The sequence below is a fragment of the Hyposmocoma kahamanoa genome, unplaced genomic scaffold, assembly GCF_003589595.1.
Source record: "Hyposmocoma kahamanoa isolate Upper Pololo Valley unplaced genomic scaffold, ASM358959v1 240, whole genome shotgun sequence".
Taxonomy (NCBI): domain Eukaryota; kingdom Metazoa; phylum Arthropoda; class Insecta; order Lepidoptera; family Cosmopterigidae; genus Hyposmocoma; species Hyposmocoma kahamanoa.
Window position 1 is genome coordinate 1,960,586 of NW_020653757.1, and position 25,470 is coordinate 1,986,055.

The 25,470-nt window shown below is 36.9% G+C and overlaps 2 protein-coding genes across 2 annotated transcripts in view; both read left to right on the plus strand.

The window, feature by feature from the left end:
- The first annotated feature begins 982 nt into the window (after positions 1 to 982).
- On the plus strand, positions 983 to 2,434 carry LOC113228756 (zinc finger protein 845-like). Its single transcript, XM_026462121.1, has 2 exons — positions 983 to 1,317; positions 1,541 to 2,434. The coding sequence occupies exons 1-2, from the start codon at positions 1,132 to 1,134 to the stop codon at positions 2,432 to 2,434; spliced, it is 1,080 nt and encodes a 359-aa protein (XP_026317906.1). The 5' UTR covers positions 983 to 1,131.
- A 1,813-nt stretch (positions 2,435 to 4,247) lies between these two features.
- Positions 4,248 to 25,470, plus strand: part of LOC113228758 — a 53,550-nt gene continuing 32,327 nt past the window's right edge. Inside the window, exon 1 of the mRNA XM_026462122.1 lies at positions 4,248 to 4,296. Coding sequence (XP_026317907.1) covers positions 4,255 to 4,296 — 42 coding nt within the window. The 5' untranslated portion in view covers positions 4,248 to 4,254. The remainder of the gene's footprint in view (positions 4,297 to 25,470) is intronic.

Genomic DNA, 25,470 nt, shown 5'->3' on the forward strand with positions numbered 1-25,470 from the left:
ATCACCTCGTTTTGACTTTAGCAATTCTTGCGTTAGCGAAAGCAAATATTCTATATTTTTGACAAGTGGGTAACTATGTCATCTTCAGGTTTTGAATTTGAATTTCAATCTGAGGTCATAGGCTCGATCTTCTGACACTCCATCACACATGCGGTGCAGTTCTAACCATACGCCTCTAGAAGTAGAATATCGCATAACGTTCGGAAGGTTATCGTCTGACAAATTTTTAATTATTACTAGCAACTATACTATCTACCTTTTGATAGGTCTTCAGATGCTTCACTTAATGTTTTATAAAGTATTTATTACGATATTACATACGTAATTGACAGAGATGTTAGGAAAAATGTAGTTGCTAGGATACCCAAACCACAAAGTATGCAATCTTTTTAACACTTAGATGTTGCCAAATTGCTTTTCTTGTGAACCAATATACAAAAAGATATGATAGTACTCCTCCGGCTCTATCAATAAATGAGAAAACTGATATATTTATGAGTATTTTAACAAAGATCTTTATTAAAATATATCCAAAAGAACTAACGTGAAAAAACATAGCATAACATGACGAGAGTTCTACGAGACGACAAAATATATTTGAAAAAAAAACTCTCAATGTCACATTGGCCAGTATGTAAAAGATTACAGATATTCAGGGTCGTATTCTAGAACTCTACTCAATGCTCAAGTCAGGATTGCAATTGAAACACAAGCACTGGAAAAACGACCCTAATGGCAGAGACTTGGGTATGATTTCGAGTGCTTTAAACCATACTCATATCCTGACTTGAGCATTGAGTAGAGTTCTGGAATACGACCCTAAGACAAGATAAACCTTATGATTCAGCCGAGGTTCAGAAAGACTTGTTTAAATTATGAATGCGATCTACACGATTCGATTCGCTTTAATCTTGATTCGATTTGCTTAGAAATCGAATGCAATGAATCGATACAAAAATTGCTAGATCGTGTACACTTGAATCGATCTTCATAAAAATCGAATCGCGTAATGTGTGTCCTGTGTCCCTATTTTGTTTTGTTGAGTTTTTGTTGTCACACTATAAATAAGAATAACAGAAATTAATCTCCTAGTATGTACTTTAATATCCTCTCAAAAACCCTATTGAAATCATGTCATTGATATCTAGTTTGGTAGATAAATTGATATCACGAAAAGAACAAGACTTTTGCCAGCTGTGTTTTAGTAACATTGGACCAACAGCGATTAAAATTCAGGATGAAGTGATAGTAGATAAAACGAAACCTCACCATACTACAGAAATGTCTGAAATATTGACCTTTATTTTGGGCGGTCATGTAAGTAAAAATAACCTCACTGTTTGTTTTGGTGAAGTTTTTGTAGCACCGATGCCGATGCTATCTCATGGCGGCTAACGTTTATTGACAAATATATGCCTATTATTAATCAGCAACCTTATTACTCGAAATGGATTTTTAATTAGTGTTCGAAAAAAAATAAACAAAGAACTACATCACGTATGAAAAATGATTATTGTATGTTGATTTTTTATATTTTCAGTTTTCGACTCGGTTATCAGCATTTGACTCAATATGTGGCACATGCTCAGAAACAGCAAAGCTTACTTACAGTTTCATTAAAACTTGTCATGAAAACTCTGAACTCCTAGTAAATTCTTTGGACACACTAAATGATTGTATAGAAAACACACCTGCGGATGTTAACAATTTCAATACCTTATTTATAGCGATAGATACGAATGACTTTTCAAGTAAACAATACTATGACAGTAAAAAAATAGTACAAACAAAATCCACAGCACTTATGAAGTACCGCTCACTATTTCATGGCACTAAAAAATTGCAAGTTCAACAAAAATGTCAGAAAGGGCACAGATACAGCTCTGAGTTGCTTGAAATATGTGATGTAATTCGAGAGAAGAATACACCAACTAAATACAAATGCAAAGTGTGTTCAAACATATTCAGTAAATCATTTAACTTCAAAAAACATTTTTACAGCCAACATTCACCTAAAGTATTGAAATGTGCTGATTGTGACAAAAGTTATGGATCTGAAGCTTTGTTAAAACAACACCGATATGATTGCCATTCAAAAATAATGTGCAGTGAATGTGGTAAAACATATACAAATAGATATTCATTGCTGTATCATATTAGGCGTCATACTGGAGAACAGCCTTATAAGTGCAAGTATTGTGGTTTAAAATTTCAGTGGTCATCTCGTAGGGCAGAACACATACGCCGTTGTCACATGGAGCCTGCTGTAGAGTGTGATATATGCCATCTTAAGTTCAGAACTTTAGGTTCTTTATATGACCATAGGAAACGACATTTTAATCCAAACAGCAGACTGCATGTAAGGTTGGAACAAACTGGAGAAGTTATTGAAGAAGGTATTGTGGATGATATCATGAATGTTGACATTGGATAGTGTAAATAAATATGTTAAAAATATGACAATTGTAGTTTGTATTTTGTGCATAAAATGCCATCAATAATAAAGTGATGAAAGCCGAAAAGTAAAATTTGGCTAGCACCAAGTCTGACAAATACTATTATATATATTATTTTAATAGACGAGTTACAAAGTCTTGCATATAGCTAATTAAGTCTAACCTAAGTGCAGACTACCATTTTAATGACTATTAATTATGTGAATAGGCTTCTGTTCCCAAAGTCCTGTCAAATGTTTCATTGAAAATTTCCACTTCACAATTTCGTTTTCGCTATTCTTTAATAAAAAGTACAATCAACATATTATTCATTACAATTATATAGCGACATCTCTTATTGACATCAATGTGTCGCTTTATAATAATATTATAATACCTGTAGCAGTGTTGGGCGTTAATCAATTAAATTTCAAACAGAAAGTCAATGAGTTTAAAAAAATCAATTCAATTGAAATCAATTGCAACGTCGCAATTAATTTTAATTGCAATTGATTTTAAATGCAATAAATTTTTTTAAATTGTTTTAAGTAACAAACTAACAATTAAAACCGTGGGTTAGGGGGGTTGGCTAAGTGGTGGGTTAGGGGTGGGTCATGGATTCGGTTAGGGGGTAGGTTGGGGTGGTTCAAGGGCTGGGTGAGTGCGTGCCAGTGGGTGAGGGGGTAGGTTAGGGGTGGTTTAGTGGGTGGGTTAGGGGGGTTAGGGAGTAAGTTTGTGGGTGGGTCACTCACTCACCCGTTCAAACCTACTCACCCACTGAGGGGTTGGGTGAGTAGTTAGTTGTTAGAGTAGTTGGGGGTGGGTAACCCAATCAATTGTCAATTGTTTTTTTCTAATTGACAATTAATTAATTGTCAATATTTAATTGCCTGAACAATTAAATTTTGCCCAATACTGACCTGTGGTAGCTGTTAAGGTGGCAGCGTACGGCAAAAAGGTTCCCTTTTTTCCATATTATATGCAAAAAGTTATTAAAAACCATAGATTTACTAAATCTATGTTAAAACCATAAACAAATTAGCTTCTATTATGGACCGGGTAGGGTTAGTTTGTGATTTTTTTAAATTAGTGAACTCCACAAAAAGGAAGGATATTCAAAGAAGATTGCTAATGAGTCTCTTTGATATGGTTTTGTGTTGTTATGGATACATGAAAAACTAAGATGTCAAAGTGTACAATAAAACCTTAGTGGATGGAAAAAACACGTCAATTGCTTGAAAACATGAATTTTTTATTTGTTACTAATTTTTCCTACTACAAGACTACCGATTCGGCTTAGATAACGCTACAGAGAGAGGAAGGTCCTTATAACTATAGACAAGTAGAAAAAATGTCTCCAGAGTCGTATTTTAAATCATTGTGAAAACGAGGCTTGAGTGAATGACATTTTAGTTCTAATAGTTCCTGATCAGATGGCGCTAATACTTGATTGTTTATTGGCCACTTTGGCCAGTCGGTCAGCCGTCAAATCTCCGTAGTCTGTGGTCAAAAGGTCCTTTCCTTTCGCTCGTGCAGTGTTTGAGTATTTGTCTCGCTCTGCTCTACGCAAAATGGCCGAATATTGTTGGACAACAGCAGACGTTTCACAAATTTGCACGTAGTATCGAGTGTCCCGCGTCGTAAATAAACTTTTCTGAGCCAGTGCCTATACCCGGAAGTGCAAGTGCAATCTGTGTGTTTAACGCGAGAATTCCACGTTTTGCATGGATAAGTGTTGTCAGTGTTATAGTGCCTTGTTTTTAACAGTAGCTTATCCTGACTCGTGTCTTGGATTTATGTTTACTTGACTCCGGTTAGTATGCATTGTTACTGTTTACCTACACACAGCAATACCGAAAACGTAAGTTCGTAAGTTCTGTGAAGCGTGTAAATAGTTTTTATTTCATAAAGTTTTGACAGGTTGCATTGTCCCTTTCTTCCATTAAAAATTTGCGTTTGTGTACAAGAGATGGATAATCATTCATAGTTGCTTCACTCCCTATCCCTAATGGAAAGTGTGCCGTTTTAATTATTGTTTTGGTGGCTTATTATGAAATGTTCGATTTGTCTACTTATGCCCGTATTGGAGATTGTTTATAGCAATTAACGGTGACCCTCAGGATTTACCATGACATAAGAATGATGCGTAGGTAGGACATGTACTAGCATGTTACAATGTGACATCATTTTCGCGTATTTAAAAATACTTATTTTATGTATTCCACACATTTTGTGTACGCTTGCGTGGCGATCGTGACTGCCAAATCTTGCTAAAGTGTTTACTATAATTTTCCTAAAACATCTCAGTCATAGTTGACTCACACTGTAGTACTTATAATAAGTATTATCATGCCTGTCTGAATGTCCCAGGGCACAAATCGCAGCAACTTGCTATGATCTTGGCATACATCTGTAGTTTCCTATATTTACTTAGGTGCATAAAGCAAAATTCAGTCACTGGACAACACAATAAAACTCTAGATTGTAACTAAACTGACCTACACTTAAGGGCCTTATTCCAGAACTCTACTCATTGCTTAAGTCAGGATCTGAGTATGATTTCAAGCACTGGAAACACAACCCTAATGGCAGGGACTTGAGTATGATTTCGAGTGCTTTGAACCATACTCAATTCCTGACTTGAGTATTGAGTAGAGTTCTAGAATACGACTCTTAGGGTCATATTTTAGAACTCTACTCAATGCAGTCAGGATTGCACTGGAAACACAAGTACTGGAAATATGACCCTAATGGCAGGGACTTGAGTATGATTTCGACTGCTTTAAACCATTCTCAAAATCCTGACTAGAGCATTGAGTAGAGTTCTAGAATACGGCCCTTAGTGTTCTTGCAAATATTAAATGACAGCAGAGAAGTGTTTGCATCATACTTTTTGTACTTACACATTTGTCCACTTCATGTTACAATGCTAATGAACTTGAGTGTTAGGAAAAGGATCAGGATAAATCTAATCTGGGTTATTGTCATCATGTAAAACTTTTGTGTTTGATTCACGCTAATCACTAAGAGATTGTTGCATATTTTGGCAGTCATTGATACATTGTTGTTGTAGTTTAATGATTAGAAAATCGATTACTTTTTCAATTAGTAACATTATAATTATTTTGATGTTAGTTGTGATAGCCGTGACAAATATTAATTTTTGTGTAATACATCTCTAATTTTAAATATCAAAAAGATTCCATATTTTGATGATGTTGATAGATTTCCCCTAGCTCTATCAATAAATGAGAAAACTGATTTTAAAATTTTGACAAAGGTTTTTATTAAAATATATATGTATAAGTAATATGAAAATAATCATGACGAAACTACAAGACAACAAAATATATTTGAAAAACACCAGCCAGTATGTAAAAGATTGCACATCCATGCTCTGACAGATATTCAATCAGAAACTTCATATGGGGACAAATTACTAACAAAACTGTATGTCAACACTCTAAAATGTTATTTCTTTTTTTAGTAATTAAACTTTTTTAGATCTAAATCACATATTTGTGTAATCAAACAAACCAAATTTTCTTTACAAGTCCCATGGTCACGACCACAGATTTGGTAATATATATATATTAAGTGTATGGTCTCTGCTGACTGATTTATATGTTTTGTCATCGTCCTGTCGGTTTTGTTTGCTTTCATGTCCATAACGCTCAGGGATATAAGCTCATCTAGGAAACATTAATACAGGAATACAAATAAAAGGAGATCTTACAATTTGTTTCAATAAAGGCAAATTTTCAAAATATTGTATGTTATTGTGTAGTTAATTTTATTACTTTGGTGCTCACAGTACAGGGATGCTCAAGTTTATTGCTATACCGTCTTTTTCTTCTGTATTTAGTGCCCATATACACTGTTCTGGTATTTTGTGGCACATATATCAAGCCTATGTAAATGTATTTGCGTAGTATATTTACATGCAGAATGGTTTTCTTTATGTACCAATGACACACTCTAATTCAAAGGGTAATATTTCTTGTTGTCCAATGTAGCTTCTTAGAAATAGTCTTTAACCATATTGATGTACTACCTTTCATTCAGGAGTTTGTTAACTTGTATGGTGTAATAGTATTATAATGAATCTTTGTGTGCACCACTTGTAAAATGATTTTCGATGAGACCTAAGCATAGCAGTGGAATGTATTTACCGTATTATAATACGTTATTGGTGGTTGCTATGTGTACTGAAGTGATATTAGGTTATATTAACGTTTTAACAGACACTGGGCTGTCTCTAAATTTTATAAAATTGGCTAATATGTTGATATTTTAAAAAACACTCCAACTTGCTGCTGAACTCAGTGAGCATAAACAATATAATATCATTGGCTAAACGGCTAAAAATTATTAAATTATTCCATAGTCATCCTCGCTCCCCGATATTGACTGATATTGTAGATAGAGTTAAAAGAATTGGAGAGGATGTGGGTTATATTTTCCTGTATCTAATGGAGCAATAAACATGTTTGACATAACTCTACTTATGCCATTGTTCCATGAGGGGCGCAATTTATCGAAAAAATTAACATAAATTCTGTGTAATTCGCAACACCAGAGGCAAATCACTTTATTGTACCAAAAATGATTTAATTATAAAGTTGAAGACCTGTGATAAAAAATTAGTTGATAAATATTTTTTACCAATAAGGTTGTAAAAAGTTCTGATGATGCAGTAGACATAGGAACAAGGACAGTTGTATGATCGTCATGAATACATTTAAAAATAATTCACAAATGTTGCTATACACATTACGATTATAAGTCTGGGCTTGACTTGTAATATTAATTGAAATCAGATCAGGATTATCAAATACCATTTATGTTTACATTCACCACAGTGTTGGTTCAAAGGTTCATATACCCATTTAGTAATTATGACAGTTGATTTAAGTAAAATCTTGATATTGATCCTGTAGTTGAGATGGTCTTGTAAATATGAACAATACTCTTTAAAAGTCAGCAATTATAATCAATTCTATGTCCAAAGGCAAAATTACTTAATGGCTAAAGAAAGGAACACAAAGGAACAAATTAAAAGTATAATATAACCAAATAGAGTACAATGGCAGAGGACAGGGGTCACTATACAATGTTGGTACGTTTGCTTTTAAGAGGCAGGGGTCGGATTTCATTCATGCGACGACAATGGCGTCTTATGTGAACCAGCGCTAACTGGGGAACGCGGACGTCCAATTATAATGTACTGTGGGAGTCAGGATTGGTATGATTTCATTTAAACGCTAATAGACTGTAACTTTATGACCCTTGTGACCCAATATTTAGGAACATTTTTTTCTCTATTGATATGAACATAATGATGAATGTTACAAGGACCACCCGAACGCTTAATAATTTATAATGTCGAGTCTGTCTCTCATTTCTCTCTCTCTCTCGTTCATTATCAATCCAGATAAATCCCACTGCTGGGCACTGGTCGCTAAGTACACAGCTGGCTATTCTTCGGGATTTCTCAAAAAATACCACAATTATGAAAACATAATTATCTATCCATCCAATCTATCTTAACAACGGAATGAGTAACACATTACCAACAATGTAGATGCGAGGATTGCGTGAAGGGCGACGCGGCGACTGCGCCGGCGGCGGAACGCTCGTTCCTAACTAACTGTTCACGTTTAATTGTTGACTATTGTTTTAAATCAGTGTTGATTCTTAATACACTGTTTTGTCTAGTGCTTTATATCAGTTGTAGATACTTCGTATGCAAAATAGTAGCTTATTGAATATATTGTATAGAGTTCCGAAAAGCAATCTATATATTAATTTGACTCTCTAGGGAGGACTTAACTCTGTAGACACGTTGTCATCGCCTTGATAAGGAAGTTGGCGATCGTGGAATTCGTGGAATTGGAAACAGCTGCCCCATATCGTAGATTGGGAACCACTTGAATAATACCGGACAGATCCACGGCGCGAATAGAAACGGTAAATAAAATTCATTTTGTATATACTTGATATAAAAATGTGCTTTCATACCGGAGTAGTGGCGGAGGGAGGATTTCTGTTGATATATTCTACACCTACTGCTAAATCGAAGAAGCAGAATTAATTTTGGCCATCACGCATGTCACCCACTGGGATACATAAAAGTGTATACTAGAATATGATTTTTAAATCACATTGTAGCATTGTCATCGGGTTTATAAATGTATGTATAATTTCAGTTGGAATAAGATATATTTATATGAGAAGTTGTTTAAAATATACTATTTGCGTCAACTTGTAGTCATGCAATGTCGTAAGTGGGTCAATTAGAAAAGCCCGTGGCACTAACGAGTTATCAGCGAATCAATACCGCCATTACCATGTTCGTCTGCTGCTGATACTAACGATAGCCATAGCTTGCGACGATGCATTATGAAACCTAAAGCTGATACGGAATTGGTAAACATCAATTCTGTACCAAAACTGAAGCTGTATTTTTACACGTTGTTACCTACTTGTTAGCCGCGTAATTTCAGATTCGATTTGTTCGTAATCTGTGTAATTGTGTACGTGTTAGTAAACACAATCGTTATTAATGAAACTACATTTGTGCTTACAAAGGCTGGATACATCAAAGATAAACTATCAATCAATATAAGGTTTATTGTTTTTCCATTTACGATTTTACGTCAACGATTTAGCGTCCAACTCACTGAACATTACTATTGTGTCAATTTTATACGGTCCAATGTACTGCTTGCGTCAACCAGCTTGCCAAGCGTGATTATTGTTTCCCGTTGTTATAGAAAGATCATTTCGACGGCCTCGATAGCTCAGCGGCTAGCACGCGGCGAGGCGGGGTGCAGATTCTAGCAGGATCAATTCAGGAAATTCATCACCTGTTCTCAATTCATTCTGGTCTGTGTTCACTAGTTTGAGACTTGATATAATTGGTGTGATTTTTAGACATATATTGTAAATTTTAAAACTTATTAGTAGATATTTAACGGAGAATAACTTGGATTGCAGCATTTGCTGCTTACCTTCTACACCGTTTTATTTTCTTCATATATTCATTTTTCCATACAACAGTATGGAACACACACGCAGGTACAAAGTTAAAAATTGAAAGAATATGATAGGCGTGTGTGTTACGGCGCTAAATAACTCGGTCTTCGCTTTTTCTGGGCGCAAAATACGATTTTCATCTAATTTATAATTATGTAGTGATTATGTAGTATGGTGTTGTAGTTGTTTTCTAAAGCTCTATCCACTGGTTATAAACGGCTAATGTAGAGTAACCGAGTGCCATAAAAGTTGGATAAGTTAGTGACATTACATCTAGAATAGCGTTAAGTAAACTCTATAGAGAACCGGTCTCCGATGAGCTAAGCGTTTGGCGGTGACGCAAGCGAAAAGGTAACTACAAACTTTGTTTTCGTGTCGATTCGCTTTATAAGAATTGAGATATTTTCATATAAACTTTATAACTGCATTAACCCTTAGTTATTTGCACGAAGAAAATCACACATCGTGGGGCTCCCGAAACTTGCTTGAGTTCAACGCCAAGAAAACCCAGGTATGCGCGTTCAGCTCCAAAAAATCCCCATTCCTTTCACTTCCCTATCTTCAGGGTACAATGCTGACGTTGCAGGACAAGCTCAGCCTACTGGGAATGCGCATCCGGAAGGATGAGCAACAAAGATTATATCGAGAGCGTCATCAGTACCGCGTCGCGCAAGCTTGGCATCCTGAACAAGGCGCACCGATTTTTTACTCCAGAGCTGCGATACCTGCTGTTTAAAGCTCAGGTCCGAAGCAGCATGGAGTACTGTTCGGACCTTTGGGACGGCTCTGCCAAGTACTAGCTCGATGCCCTAGATGGACTGCAGCGCTACGCCTTCCGTGTTGTCAACGATCCTCATGTAACTGAGCATGCGGAGTCGTTACAGCTTCGCAGAGATATAGCGTCTCTTAGCGTATTCTATCGCCTGTACCACGGTGAGTGCTCTGAAGAGTTATTCAACCTTATCCCTTCCTCTCCTTTCCATCAGCGGAGCACCCGTGCTGGACTGCGTTGCCACAGTTGGACGGTCAGTTCAATATCGTCCCGCACTAAAAAGTTTGGCAATTCGTTCTTATGCCGAACCATCAAATTGTGGAACCAACTCCCGGGGCATGTATTCCCTCCCCTCTATAACATCGGGTCCTTCAAACGTAGTGTGAAGAAGCATTTGGCCAGACCGGCAAAATGATAGTGACGGAGTGAAGATATTTGTGTTTTTCATCCGTTACTCTCATCTCTGGACTGTATTCGCACTTTCCAGCAGGCGCGGTGCAGTCATTTTGCCGAGTCGCAATAAAAAAAAAAAAAGAAATACAGAATAAAACACACAACTACTCGCGTGGGGTCCTCACTAACCCCAATTTACTAGGAAGATTTCTAATGAACTAATTAACAATGGTATTAAATAAAAGACTTTATATTACACATATACTATAATGTCCATTAGAGCTCAAAGGAAAAACTCAATTTATAAAAAACTTCAGCTTATAAAAGAAATGGAACCAAAAATCATCTCTAAAATTACGCTTTTGAAACATCATGAAATCATAGTCAAAATAACATTCATCCTTATAAACTAATCAGAGTCACTTGTATCACAAGTCCGAGAATAGACATTAGAGTGGTCATTGAAAACAAATTTTGTGCATTTCATGCATTATTGCATAGACCACGCTTAGCTGTCGGTGGAACTGGTCGATTCTCGACATCATACTCCTCCATAAGTCTTTTTTTTAATAATTTTTGGGGTTGCATCATTGACTTACAATTATATGGACGTCGGGTCCGCGCTAAAAAGTGTCCGCACTTGTAAGGCGCTAAAATCGTATACAGAGCGCTATCTCCGCTTTAGTCTTCATTTGTTCTACTGACAGCGCGATACTGCGATGACATTACAATTTAAATTTCGAATAGGTTGACTTGGGACATTTTTTTCGTGGTTTTTGTATTAGACCCGTCGTCCATTTATTTGTAAGTCAATGGGTTGCATTTATGTTTACCCGTTGTCTTTGGTGATCTTCAACTATTTGCACTTTTTACACACTTGGGGGTACGCTGTTTTTCCATCCTCTAAGGCTTTTATTCGCACTTTTGTGTATCGCCTGACGTCGAATCAATGTCGATGTGGCTCCGATTTTTTTTTTAATGTTTGTAAATATTACATAAATACCAGTATTAATGCAAAAATCAATTAAGAAGTTTTATTTAACCAACACTACAACAAATAATACAAGATACTACTCAAAAATACAATTAATAACAATAATAAATTTACTTACCTCAGACGAAAAATGTTACGTAACTACTGGCATGGGGTCACGCACTAAGAGTGCAGTGTGCATACTCTTTGACGTCCTATTTGTCACTAAAATATCATATTTGGCGCGAATTAGGAATCTACTGTTGGCGAGAGAGCCTTCCGATCGACCTAAGTATTATTTTATAGTGCGTAAAGGTAAGTTGACCCCATCCGACTAATTAAGGTTTAAATTGTTAGAATTTCACATGCGGTTGGTGCACCTCTGCTTGTTTACAAAAGTACATTTATTTGACACAATCAGCATTATTGGCCCAAATACGTCTGTGAAAACCGGGGTGATGTCACTCGACCACGCAGGTCACGAAATTAATAATAATAATCTGTTATAGGAATCTAATCCAGAACCTCCTGCAAAGGAGGCAAGCGTTTTCACAACTTGCCCAACACAGGCAACTAAAATTCACGTTTGATCTACCGCCTCTCAAACAGAGGCCGTGGGTTCAAATGCGGGCTTGCGCTTTTGAGTTTCTTTTAATTTGAAGTTTACCATGAGCTTACCGATGAAGGAAAACATCGTGATGAAACGCGCAAGTCGAAGTCGAAGAAGGTTCACAGCTCTCGCAAAGCGTGGAAAGTCCGCAACCCGCATTGGTCCAGTGTGGCGGACTATAGCATACACCTCGTCTGAGAGGAGACCCGTGCCCAGCAGTGGGGCGTGTAAATGGGTTTTCGAGTAGTGGGATACACGCGTAACGGCGCGCATGTTATAGTTCTTGATAATATACCTAATTTAAATTGATAACCACCTATTCCACTTCTAACATTTTATAAACTGCACAAAACTTGGATTATTGCTATAGGCGCGATAACAATTATCGCGCCTATAGCAATAGTCCTTTCAACGAAAACTGTTGCTTGAACGAAAGTATTTGCTTGTAAATAAAAGTGAATCTTGGCCTTATTGCAGCTATCATTCAGGCAATTTCCCGAGTTAATGGGCGCAGGCCGACAGCGGCAGCGAAGAAGGCCAATTACAACGGGCATAGTTGCAAACTGCCGCGGTAAGGTCACGCCAATTGACATGGATTCCACAATCATATTGCATTCTGCGTGATAGCTAGAAAGAAAGATGTCTATCAGAATTGTGAAACTTGTACATTTTGTTGTTGTTATTTTTTTCTCTCTTGTGGAAAGGCAAAGGTCTATAGACTATGCAGCTTGATCATTAGTTTTAATTCTATGTTAAATGGCCGAAGCCAGGTGTTCAGTTTTTGAAATCCGAATAGTCCATTTACCGTTCGGGCTGTATCCAAATCTTTTTTTAATTAAACGTCTTATTTGGTTTTTACTTTTCCACGCCTTAGCCTAGTCTTCTTTTAAGTATATATCCTTTTATTTTGAATCAGTTGGTATAGCCTTGTCCAATAAAATAGTATTTTCTTCTATACTATGAAATCTCTTCGACTATGTTTATCATAAATTCATAAATTGCTCTGAAGGTTGCTTAATAGTCCCGTGCAACTTTTTTATAAAATTCAGTCAGCCAGTCCGTCAGCAGAAGGTTCTGGATGCTAAAGGATTGGCAAGTAAAGATGATGTGATCTGGAGTCTGATCACCGTCTTGGCAATTGCGTAATTTTTCTTTCATTCTGTGCCAACAGTATTAAGGAAAGACGTTTCATTGCGTGTCCAATAATAAAAAGCATTAATTGTTTTTAATTTATTGTTACCACCACCAATTACCTAGTCTCAGACTTGGGAATATCCCTGTATAATTGACTCTGGGGCACTATCTATTATTACACCCAGACCATATCCAATTTAGAAAACTCTACTATTTAAATTGGTCTTCTTGGGAATCGATACTTGGAACTTACACATTAAACCCCCATAGTGCTAATCACCGAACCACTGAAATCGCCGTATGTGATTGCGTTTTCAATGAAAAAGTAATTTCTATGTATCGAATTGATTAAATTTGGATATCCCAAAATTCCTCGGGTCGTGAAATGATCGTTAAGTCTGTTTTGTATTAATAAAGCATTCTCCACGCCGCCATTTGTACTATGATATTCTTCACACTCAGCATGATGTATCTCACAACTTGTATTAGCGCGTAATATTCGTATGATTCGTTGGTCGCAGATAGTTATTATAATTGATGATCGCGTTCCAGCCGCGACACGGCTAGCACTATTTCGAGGCCTGTACGCGCGATGATGTCAAACACCAAAATACAGGTGTTTGAAAAATTATGCAGCGTATATATATTTGTGGCTATTTTGTTGGGAGATGGAGCTGTGTGCTTTATCTGGCATAGTACTACGCGTAATGAAGTTCAGTGTTATACAACCAACTTAATAATAAATGCGAAAGTAACTCTTTCTTACGTTTTCACGCCTAAACCGCTGAACCAAATTTAGAGATAGATGGGACCTGGGCTGAGAAGGACATGGGCTACTTTTTGTCACAAAAATAAATCTTAAAGGGGGTGAGATAGGGGATAGAAGTTTGTACGAAGAACCAATCATTTCTCAAGTAAGTACAGGAGGCTACTCGAATACTCATTCTAGGAAGACTAGCGGACACCAAGCTAGCACCAATACTAATTCTATAATGTAATCCATCGATAAAGACAAGTGTTGGACAAGATTGGCTGACGAATTTAATACTTTAATGACAATATTGAAGTTTTCATAGAAATGTACTTGTTAAATTTATAATTATTATCATATTTTACTGTTTGGTTATTGTGATAGATTGGACTGCATAAGTTTAGTGTACCAATAAACGCTTTTCAAATTATTATGAATTTGTATGCTGCTAAGCGGGTTACATTGATTCAAAATGCATTTTTGTAACGACTTGCGAACCACAAAGTAATAAATTAATTTACGTAGTTTAGGAATAGGAAAACAACTGAGGAGGATAATGTATTACAAATCAATACAATACATATATTAATTATGTATTTATCTCGCGACACTACCTAAAATAAAATAAAAAAAACTACGCAAAATACGCAAGGAAAATCATATTGATTTTTCATTTATTTTTCCATACCAGTTTAATTCTTAGGTACTTTGGGAGGTTGGACTTGTAGACTGGTATTAATTAGGAAAGAGATCGAAGGCTGAAGGATAGTCTACGCTGATGAAAAGTTTTAAGACCCTAAAAAAAGACAAAAACTGATACAGCTACTTTTTTTAAATGGACCTAAGAAACAGTTTACGTTCAGTGGAACATGTTTCAGATATGTAATTTAAGGACTTAAACTAGAATGTAGACCTAATACTTGTACATACAGCGTTACTATGCGAAGTGCAAACATATTTGCATAAGAAATACAAAAAAAAAAGGAAAGTGAGATTACAAACCTAAAACTAATGGGAATAAACAAGCAAGAACGCACACACTCATAGCCCCGCACTAAGGAAACCCTGTATCGCAGGTGCTATGGAGTACACATAGACAACTACAAACTACAACCGAACTCACAAGAGAAATAAATGTAGGCCATACACATATTTTTCCCGGCCTGGGAATCGAACCCAGGACCTCTGCGAGGCAGTTAAAAAATAAAGACTAACACAGATATTAATTGAACAGTACTAATATGAAGACGAGTCGAAGTAATTGAGGATATTGATACGAATTCTATCAAGATTGTTGTCGAAAACATCAATGTGACTCAGAATCTGGAGGTCACATTGATGTTTTCGACATCGAGTTTCGAATTATCGTAGATTGCCCTATTGTTAACAGCAGTGTTTTGCCTACTTCATGTTTTTAATTTCTTTAATGTATTTTATTGTCTCCAGCAGTGTTGCAAACCGTGCCCTATCAACAACCCGCGCCTTTTAATTTTGTCTCTCGTCAATGTCCAAGAAATTTGAATCTGCACATTGTTTTGGTTGCATTTGATTACTGTCGATACCGCACTTCCGCCTCGAAGTTCACTGTTCGTAAAATACTTCAAAGCAGGATATTTTTGCCATTATTAAAATAGCTCCTGTTTTTCTTAAGACATTTATTGATCTACCGATTTAGATTTGTCCGAGATTTTGCGCTGATAAATGGAATATTTAAATTTATTTTTCTGACGTTCTTGACTGCTCAGAGCAATTAGTATTTTGTTACATTCATTTTTTATTTTGTTTTAGAAAGCGATTCGAATTCGTGCGGCGGTATGTTCTTACCACTTTAGTTTCTAAGCTTGTGAATGTTTATTAGCAATATCTGATGAAACCACGCCCTTGGGACTTATCAACTTCTGTCTCACAGTGACGGGCGCAGTGGCCCTCAGATCTTTGCTTTCTTTGATTTAAAGCTCTGAGTGGCACTGCAACTGTTTGGCAGGCGTGTTACTTTACACCACGCGCACGACTTGTTTGTCCTGTCACTTGATATTATAAAAAAAATTACAATTTTTTTTTATTAATGGTGAAAATGAACCTGTACTATGAAGATGGAGTAAAGTCCCCAATTTACATTGCCTCCGTGGCCGAATGGTTATGGTGGAAGGTCACTGGTTCGATTCCCGGGCCGGGAGAAATATTTGTATGGCTTGCATTTATTTATCTCATGAGTGTGGGTGTGTGTGTGTGTGTGTGTGTATGTCCATGGCACCCACGATACAGGGTTTTTGCCTAGTGCGGGGCTATGAGTGTATATGCGTCTAGGGTGAGAGACAATGTCCCGAACACTCTTTAAAAGAGACTATGGTGAGTTGGTGTTAATGATGATAAACATAACTATGCTTCGGGGAAGCAAGGACGTAACTGACAATATTATGAAAAATGAAAAGTTGATATAGAATCTTTTAGTTGTTTACAAAGTTGGCATATTTATAGGAAAGTTTCGACCAAATCTTAGGACTGTCTAAATTTTCTTATCACTTCGTTGAAAAACATACTTTCCGATGTGGTAGTAATTTCAGTTTGATCTCCAAGACATTCAACGTGTTTATTTAAAACTGCAAATGATAGAAAGGCAACACCAATTGGTGTTACGGTTGTCTCACTAATTCAGGTTATTTACGTTCCTGGAAAAACAAGGACTTGTATTAAAACAGTTTTGTTAACCAGGTTCTTTCAGGTTGGTTCAGATGTTTTTTCTCAGTTGGAGGCAACATTGGAGAGAGTTTTCAGATCAAATCAAGGTTGTGTTAGTGCGTTGTGAGAAAAATAAGGGTTCCTTTAAAATAATAATATTTTTATTGAAATACTTTATACCTTGCCTTACAAATAGTGCAGAGCTGTAGGTGTGGGTTTTCAACAAAACACAATTAAAGAAAGCCGTAACAAATTTTAGAGACTCTGGCTCGAACCTATGTAAGTAAAAGTAAGATTGATAAATGTTAGTGAAGATAGAGAGTTTTGACAGGATTGTGCATATAATTGATGGCCATTGGAGTAGGCAGAAACTATCGATCGCCATAATAACCTACCCCAATGGCCATCAAAGGACGTAAATATATGAATGTATGTATATTTTCCTTAGTACTTGGTATGTACGTTTCTTAATCATCTAGGTACTAATTTATCTACAATTCCACACATAATATGAAACTATTCGCTTGTTAAACTTCAACAATAGACGCCTTTTATTTTGTAGTCGCTGGAGTTGGGTAAAAAGATTGCGATTGCGTAGAAAAGTTATTACCAATTGAAACGCTTATTTTGTTTTGATCATTTTGACAATTTGAAATAAAGGGATTTAGAATTTTAGTTGAGCATTTTAAATGTTTAAAAGTTGATTCAAATTTGTGAATTTCAGCTTTATGTTGGGTGAATAATAATGTCGTTAATAATCGTTTTAAAAGGCAATACTGACTAAATGATGACTAAATTTCTTTCAGAGTACCACAATGTGTTAGAACTGAAATATGTCCTTCGAGCAATTCTGACCACAGGTTGACTATGTTCCATTTCAACTTTGGATGTGTGTTTGTGCTTTAATGCGCTCACGAGTTGCGAAGACCGTATTGTCTAATGTAAACGTTAAGTCTTGAATGGATCTCGCACACGGCCGCGGTATCGTCTCGGTCAGTATCGGGTAAAATTGTCCTTTCTACATAGTCTGTAGTGTGCACTAAGTGTTAGTAAACACAGCAAGTTAATTCTCTCCTCGTTTGAATGCTAAACGTGTCAACCCATTTCTTTTGTTTTCCTGCCGTGCGTGACCAAAGGAGTTACATTCTAGGTCGGTGGGTTAATATCACACAATACGATACTTTTTACTGGACACAATGAAAGTTCTAAAAACTAACAAGCGCTTTGAGCGCCGATATAAAATCCAACCTTCAGGAATCTTTTGAAGTGTGTCAGACAGGACTGCTGAACCTGAACAAATGTACAAAAGTATAAGTTGTTAGTTGCTTTACTAAAAGTCTCCGTTATGCCCGGCGCCCACTGCAGGGACGGGACGGGACGGCAGGCGATCCTTCGGCATCCCTAATGCAAGCGCACACAGACGGCAATTGTGTTATGGCATCCTTAAGCGTGCCTTCGGCATACCTAAGCATTCTGTCGCGACATCGCGCCTGCCGTACGTGCCTCCCCTCTCCCCGCATACCCACATAGTCACATAGTCACATTCGGTGTCCTGAAGCATGCCGAGGTATCTCAGAGGTTGCCTAGGCATTCCGGAGGCTGCCGGTTCGGCAGTAGCTTTGTTTTGCAGCTACGATCATTATCATTGTAATTGCAACTATAATATAATAATCTTAAGGTATATTACCATTCGTTTCCTAAAATTCCTTGCCGTTCCGTCCTGTCGGTGGGTGCCAGTCATCGTTCAGCAATTAATTGCTAGTTGGGAACACATTGATTGAACTTTTAACTGTATGCCAACATGGTAAAGTTTAAATTTGATATTTCTTTTTAAATTTGAAAAATATTGTAAAAGCGACTGAGGGATCACTCCAAGAGATAGGCAACAACGTTTCCTTGTTATTGATACCGGACTATTTTTACTACAGATTGGAAGATTTACCAAACTACAATTTAATACGTATACAATGTGAGAAATCTGTTAACGTAACAAAACGAAGAATTTCCTCAAGGTTATGATCTAACAAACGTTGCAAAAGCCTTACGCAACGATTGAACCAAAGATCAGGCACGTTGAATGCGACGAACGTGGTGAGCGCAACATGATAACGTCGATTCAATTTAATAGGTTATGAAAGGCAGTTTATGTCTGTAATTTAGTTGTGGAGTTAAATTAAATGGCGCATTGGGCATCGTCTACGAACAATAACAATTATCGTCAGATTTACAATAACTACGACTACTTTTTGTGAAGGCAGAACGGCCTTGTTGCCAGTTTGATTGAAAGAAAAAATAAGAACGTAGCCATTGCGATTCGCGCCCATTTATGCCATTCGTGTAATCGTGTACCATTCCCGCGAAATGAGTCATCGAGGGCGGACGCGGCGTCTACGGTTTACCGGGTTATCGTGATAATGACTTGTTTTTATTACAATTGTTTGATGTTGGGAACTGTTGCGACACTAGTTCAAACGCTTGTGTCAATTAATGCGACGACTTTGTGCTTTGAACTTGAATGTTTTGATGATGTTACAAGCAGTGCCATTTTAATTGATTAATGTAGTAAATATTATTGTTATGATTTAAGATTTCCATCACGGGTCATGAACTCCGTGACTTGGCTGATATTTGAACCCATGTATGTCAATGTATCATTATTTTAATTTGTATTTTTATTTTTATTTCATAAACATTGAATAATTATTCTACTAGACATTTTTCGTTACTGCTACGAGAACCAATAATACCAAAATGTTTCTACTGTAAATTCCCGAAGTATTTGTTTTATGAATTGTTAAATGTTTTCGTCCTCGTGATTAATATGAAGACTGAAAGGGCGATTGTACTTTTATTAATATTAACCATGCATTCCTCGCGGTAATTACGTGATACACCGGACAGGCATCTCTGGAATATGGGAAGAAGCGTTAATGCATGACTCAGTTCAATATCATGCTCTTGAACGGATTGGGTTTTTGTTCTCAAGAAATAAATTAAATGTGGCAGATGATCATCGCGAACATATGATCACATTCATGAATAACCCAGTCTGAAACTTGGAATTCGATATACTATGAGTAGTTAGAGTAACGAAACTAAGTTTGAGAACAGTACACAAAACACCCAGGCCCGACAATGTCAAAAGCACAATGGTATAAATAACCAGGAAAACTACCAACGTACGTGACGTGGCGTCACACGTTTGTCTAGGCTACAGGATTTGGTGTTTCTAAATCATTATGCAAAAATAGTATTATTATATGTATATAATTTGATCAGGAAATAGGTAATTATATTTGATTATAGCAATCACACCAGAGGTGTGTTACATACAATAATAATTTTCTGCAATTATAAACACTTTAAAAGTACTAATATATTGTGACGTGCATGCTCTATCCTGGTTACCTAAATTTAATCCCGTTGAACGATAAGATACTATCGATTTTGTGATCGCTGCACTGGACGAGGAATATTGAACCGTGAACGCCCTAGCACTGAGTCACTCTTCAATCAATATTAGGAGTACATTATTTAGCATTATACGCACTAATATTTAGATTAACTTCTAACGTGTTAAAGTGTTCACAACTATTGAAGGCATTGAAGACTGCATTGGTCTGTAGAAAGATGCCATTTCAATATCAGACTGGTGCGAACATTTGTATGTACCTTCACGTTGACAAATGCTTTGTGATGAGGTTCACTGATAAACGATATTTAAATTAGTTATTGACGGCCAAGCATTCAACGTAAGTCGGTAGTTAGGGACCTGGGCGTATACTTTGACGAAACACTTACCTTCAGATATCATTATGGTATACATAATATCAACTTACCGAGAGAGGTTGGCCAAGTTTAAAATTTGTTCATGGACATTTTTTATTTACATAAGCTATACGGTTTACGGTTTACGGCTATACTTGTTTCTCCTAGTCTGCTATAACTTTAATATTAAACCAAATATCCGTCGACCTAAAACCTATGTGTTGAATGGTTATAGAAGTAATACTTACTTCCTTTTATAACCCTTTGAGTAGAATGTGCCGAACGTACAAAGGTTTACTAATATTAGTATATGGAGGTCACATTGGTCACCAATCTCCTAAATTATTTCGATTCGTCTTCTTATGAATATTTTCATATTAATATACTTAGGTGATAGTCTTTATTTGCATTAGTCTTAAATTTGTTCTCTTACTGGTTTAAATTTATATGGCAACATGTTTACGCTTTGCATTATAACGACTCGCTGAATATATACAAGTATTAGGTTTACAATCTAGGTTAAGTTCTTAAATCCATATTTCAAATATATGTAAATAACAATAACGCCAAGGTTTAAATGTTCCATGACAGACCATCAGTGAAACCAAATGTCCTGACGGCTTGGTTAAGCTAATTCAGATTTACTTTAATACTGCCACAAATGTCTGGTTATGTCTAAACAACATTCCTGGTCAATTTCTTGGTACTGCGATAAACGACCGCCTTCACTGTCATCTTACTAAGAATAATTTTATTGCACGGTAATTTTAAATCAGCTGTAAACCGATTGAATTACTGCTACGAGCTGTTTCGTGGATTTTATAGCTGTATCAAACGATGGACTTAAATCTTTTGAAACGTATTAGGCAACATCATAGTGTTTTTTTTTTATTCAAATGTTAGTGTGCATTTGACCTCCATCTGACCTGATGGAAAGTGACGATGAGGTCGAGGATGGAGCATGCACACCTAAATAATGCCCGTTCACTCTCGCCTTGAAAAGGTCCAAGTTATAACGTTCAGGGAACAAGTATAGCCGTTCGCCATATAAATGTGGAAGCGTAACGCTTCATGTGAATCTTTGGAATATCCACAACATAGGGGTGGAAGCCAAGCCTACGCCTAGTCCTCCGATGATGGAAAGGGGAAGGCGGAATTAAATCGTGTAATTCCATCACACACTCTCCGTGATATTTCCTGTACAATACCGATAAGCAGGTAACTTTACGGCGGTGTTCAAAGTTCTCGCTACTACTAATTCCGATAAATAATTTATAGATGGGATCTTGTTTGCTCATAATTTCACCTGATAAAAAAGTGATTGTGATGTTTATCTGGATGAGAGAAGCCATTTCACTCTTTGAAGGTCAATCCAGCTTGTGTTTTGGTTGTTCGGTTTGTTCGTGACAATTACTTTCCTTCCTTCCTTTCCTTTCCTTCCTTCGATTCCTTCAAGACAATCTCAAATGTTATAGTTCATTTCACCTTATATCTTTTCAATATTTTAGATCTGAACTGGTATAGGTTGCAAAAGTGCATTGATATATACTCACCGTATGAGATCGTGAGTCAAGACGTATGCCTTTAACAGAGTCTAGTCATATTAAAAATATCAACAACAATAACAATTTAGGGCAATATCAATAAAATTCCTCGCAATTTTTCGTGGTTCTTAATAAATTATTGCGATAATTGCGAGCAGCATAAAAAAAATGGGGCATTCGAATTTTAATAAACTGGTCAGACAGGACGAGGAATGCAAGATAACAGTACTGTGGCTCTGGGTGATCACTCATACATTTAGTTTCACATTTTGAATGAGTGACTCGCCCGAGGCGTGAACAACTATAGCGTTATTGTAAAACAGTTTTTTAACTGTTACAGAGCATCCACTTTTCTTTATTTATACATTATTGTATTCTAACAAGTGTGAGTAAATTTCTTAGTCCATTATTATAAACTGTTTAGGTGCATAAATATGCCAAGTGAAGATCGACTGAATTGTTTTAAATTACGGTTTTGTTTATTCCAAATAACTAACTTGACTTACCGAATTTATAGGCCCTAATTGGCTGAGTACAGGCTGTAGAACTTGCTTGCGTCATTTGAACACTACCCTGTTAAGTCTTAATGGAATCATGAGGACGACGACTGATGATTACTTACTTTCAACTTTGTCTGCTAGTGTATATTCTTTTATTTTAGTCGTTCCATACATGACTTCAAAGCCAGCTGCCATACAAATCGAAATTGAGCACCCAAGTACGAGTAGGTGTGTTGATATAACGCCGCGTCGCAATGCAGGCGACGCAGTGTCTGCTGCGCCGCCGCCGCCTGTCTCGACATTTACTGCAGTTTTTATCTCTTGAATTGTTGGGTCGATTCCACCGTTGCACGGAAGGCAACGTACGAGTGTGAACAGTGGGCGGGAAAAATGTAAAGCTCAAACAAAGCTTACACGAGACGCAGTTAGGTTAATTCATTGATTTTTTATCTATTTGTTTTATTTTCGCGGTCACTAAAATGTTCTTTTTTTTCTTCTGGTTTTTACTGCTATATTTATCAAAAGATTATGTCTGGTCGTGAGCGTTAGTGTTACGTGCACTAATTAATGCACAAATATACCCCGACGCATGCAACGCCACAGCGTTAAAAAAAATCAAAATCGTAGGCATACAGTCTCGTCGCGTGCCGTCCACGCGCTTTGATTTATCTCTCGTTACTTAAAATACATTCACGTCACTCAACGGGTGTTATCGCGTTCGTTGTTTATCTACCTTATTCAACGACTACTGTTCTCATTGATTAAAAATTAGTCATAACCGTTTTTGATAAGAATTTCGGCGTTCGCCCTTGAGAGAGAAAATACCTGGAATGTAACGCATAATGTTTATTAAACCGGAAAGGCCCTGTGGATTTAGATAATAATTTATCGTCATGATGTAGGTCCTTATTCTACACAGCAATGCCCGACGTTTTCCAGCTCCAAACCTCTTGGAAATGTGGCATAAATTGTTCTGGATTGAACCCTCTAAAGAGACCGGTCGTACCAGGCACATTTCTCATCATAAGTTCAGCCGCAAGACGTCCACTGTTGGATATAGGCAGGTGTATACATAAAACTTTTTGATACTTATTATTAACTGCCTCCGTGGAATGGTTACCATGCCGGACTGCCACGTAGACGTCTCAGGTTCGATTCCCGGACCGGGAGAAATATTTGTATGGCGTACATTTATTTCTCGTGAGTTTGGGTGTAATTTGTGATTGTCTATGTGTGTGTCCATGGCACCCGCGACACAGGGTTTCCCTAGTGCGGGGCTATGTTGAGTGTGTGTGCGTTATATTTATTTATTACTTATTGGGGTAGGCAGAGATCAATCGCTACTTTACATGACCCTGACAAAAATGTCTTGCTAACTTACAATCATCATTTTGTCATACAAGTCTTCTTATACGTCTCCAGCTTTGTTGTTGTTTTTCAGGGGGAGTTATTTACTCTAGGTCCACGTTTTTCCAAAGTCCACAGAAGAAGAACTTTAAATTTTAGCTTTTGCGTCCGTGTCATTTTTAAACCACGACCGTACAACCAAACCTGGTTGATATGGGGCGTGGTCGCGGACTGTCCATTTAATAAAAAGCGAATTGCGCAATCGAATTTGTTCAATTTTATAGTGCAGAGGTGAGTCCCGACTCTTATCGAATTTACTCGCGGACTCTAGGTCAGAGGCCCTAGAGTCGTATTCTAGAACTCTACTCAATGCTCAAGTCAGGATTTCAGCAGACTTGAGTATGATTTCAAGCACTGGAAATACGACCCTAATAGCAAGGACTTGAGTATGATTTCTAATGCTTGACAAGGCCTGACTTGAGCATTGAGTAGGGTTCTAGAATACGACCCTTAGTGTAAATTTGTAATCATCAAAGTTAACTACCGCGTTTACGTTAAGATTTTTATGTAGATCTTAATTATATAATTTACAAGGTTTAAATTAATATTTTAACGTAAACGCGATTTTTAAATTTACGTATTTGTAATCTTAAACCAGGGCCTCAGGAAACGTCCGGATAGTTTCGGCACATGTGCTTTTCAATCCAAGGTCGTAAGCAAAAACTTATTGTAAATGCGAGAAAAGTCACGCGTACCATCCATGTGTAACGATTATACATCATTCTGTCATCTAATTTGCCACGTGCGTTCGTCGTTGACGCCCGACGTCAAAACGAATTAAAATATGAAGCTTTCCTCAATTGCGTAATATCCAACTCGGTTTGGATTCGGATGGCCTTCGCGAAATTTTTATACATTTTTGTAATCTCTAGGTCGAGTAGTTAAGGACACTGTGTTTGTAAGTTGACTTTGAAATGTGGTAACTTATGGGATAATTCAGTAACTTCACGATTATTGTGGTCGTGTTTTTGACGTTTTGATCCGAGGAATAGTTGCATTTTTGGCTCATGAAGAAATTTCAGGCAATACACAAGAGTATAGTTCTGCCGCCCGCTGTTAGTTGAAAGGGCGCACGTGACATTTTTTCAAAAATTTTGTTGTGTACTGTAAAAAAAGCTCACTGCCGTGATCAGTAAAAAAAGGCCGATTTTTGAGTTGTTGTCACAATTGCCCTTTTCAATAAGGACGGCAGAGTTGTTGATCATTGCGTTGAGAGTTGTCTAGCTGGGCATAGCTATTGATTAGGTTAATAAACTGACAATTTGAAAGATTCAGTTTTTTTAGTAACTCGTATGACTTATTTGGGAAATTTTAAAAAAGGTATTTTCTTATAGTCAAAGTCAAATAATCAAACAGTTTTTAATTGTTTTCGAATAATTTTCAATTGTAATAATATCATTCGTTGAATTACGGGAGTCACCACAAGTGACCCCTGGGTGGTGCTAAAGAGCAATAACTACTGGTGG

Coding starts and splice junctions, on each gene's coding strand:
- LOC113228756 (XM_026462121.1), top strand. CDS start 1,132: ATGTCATTGATATCTAGTTTGGTAGATAAATTGATATCACGAAAAGAA. Junction 1,318..1,540: donor CCTTTATTTTGGGCGGTCAT/GTAAGTAAAAAT, acceptor TTATATTTTCAG/TTTTCGACTCGGTTATCAGC.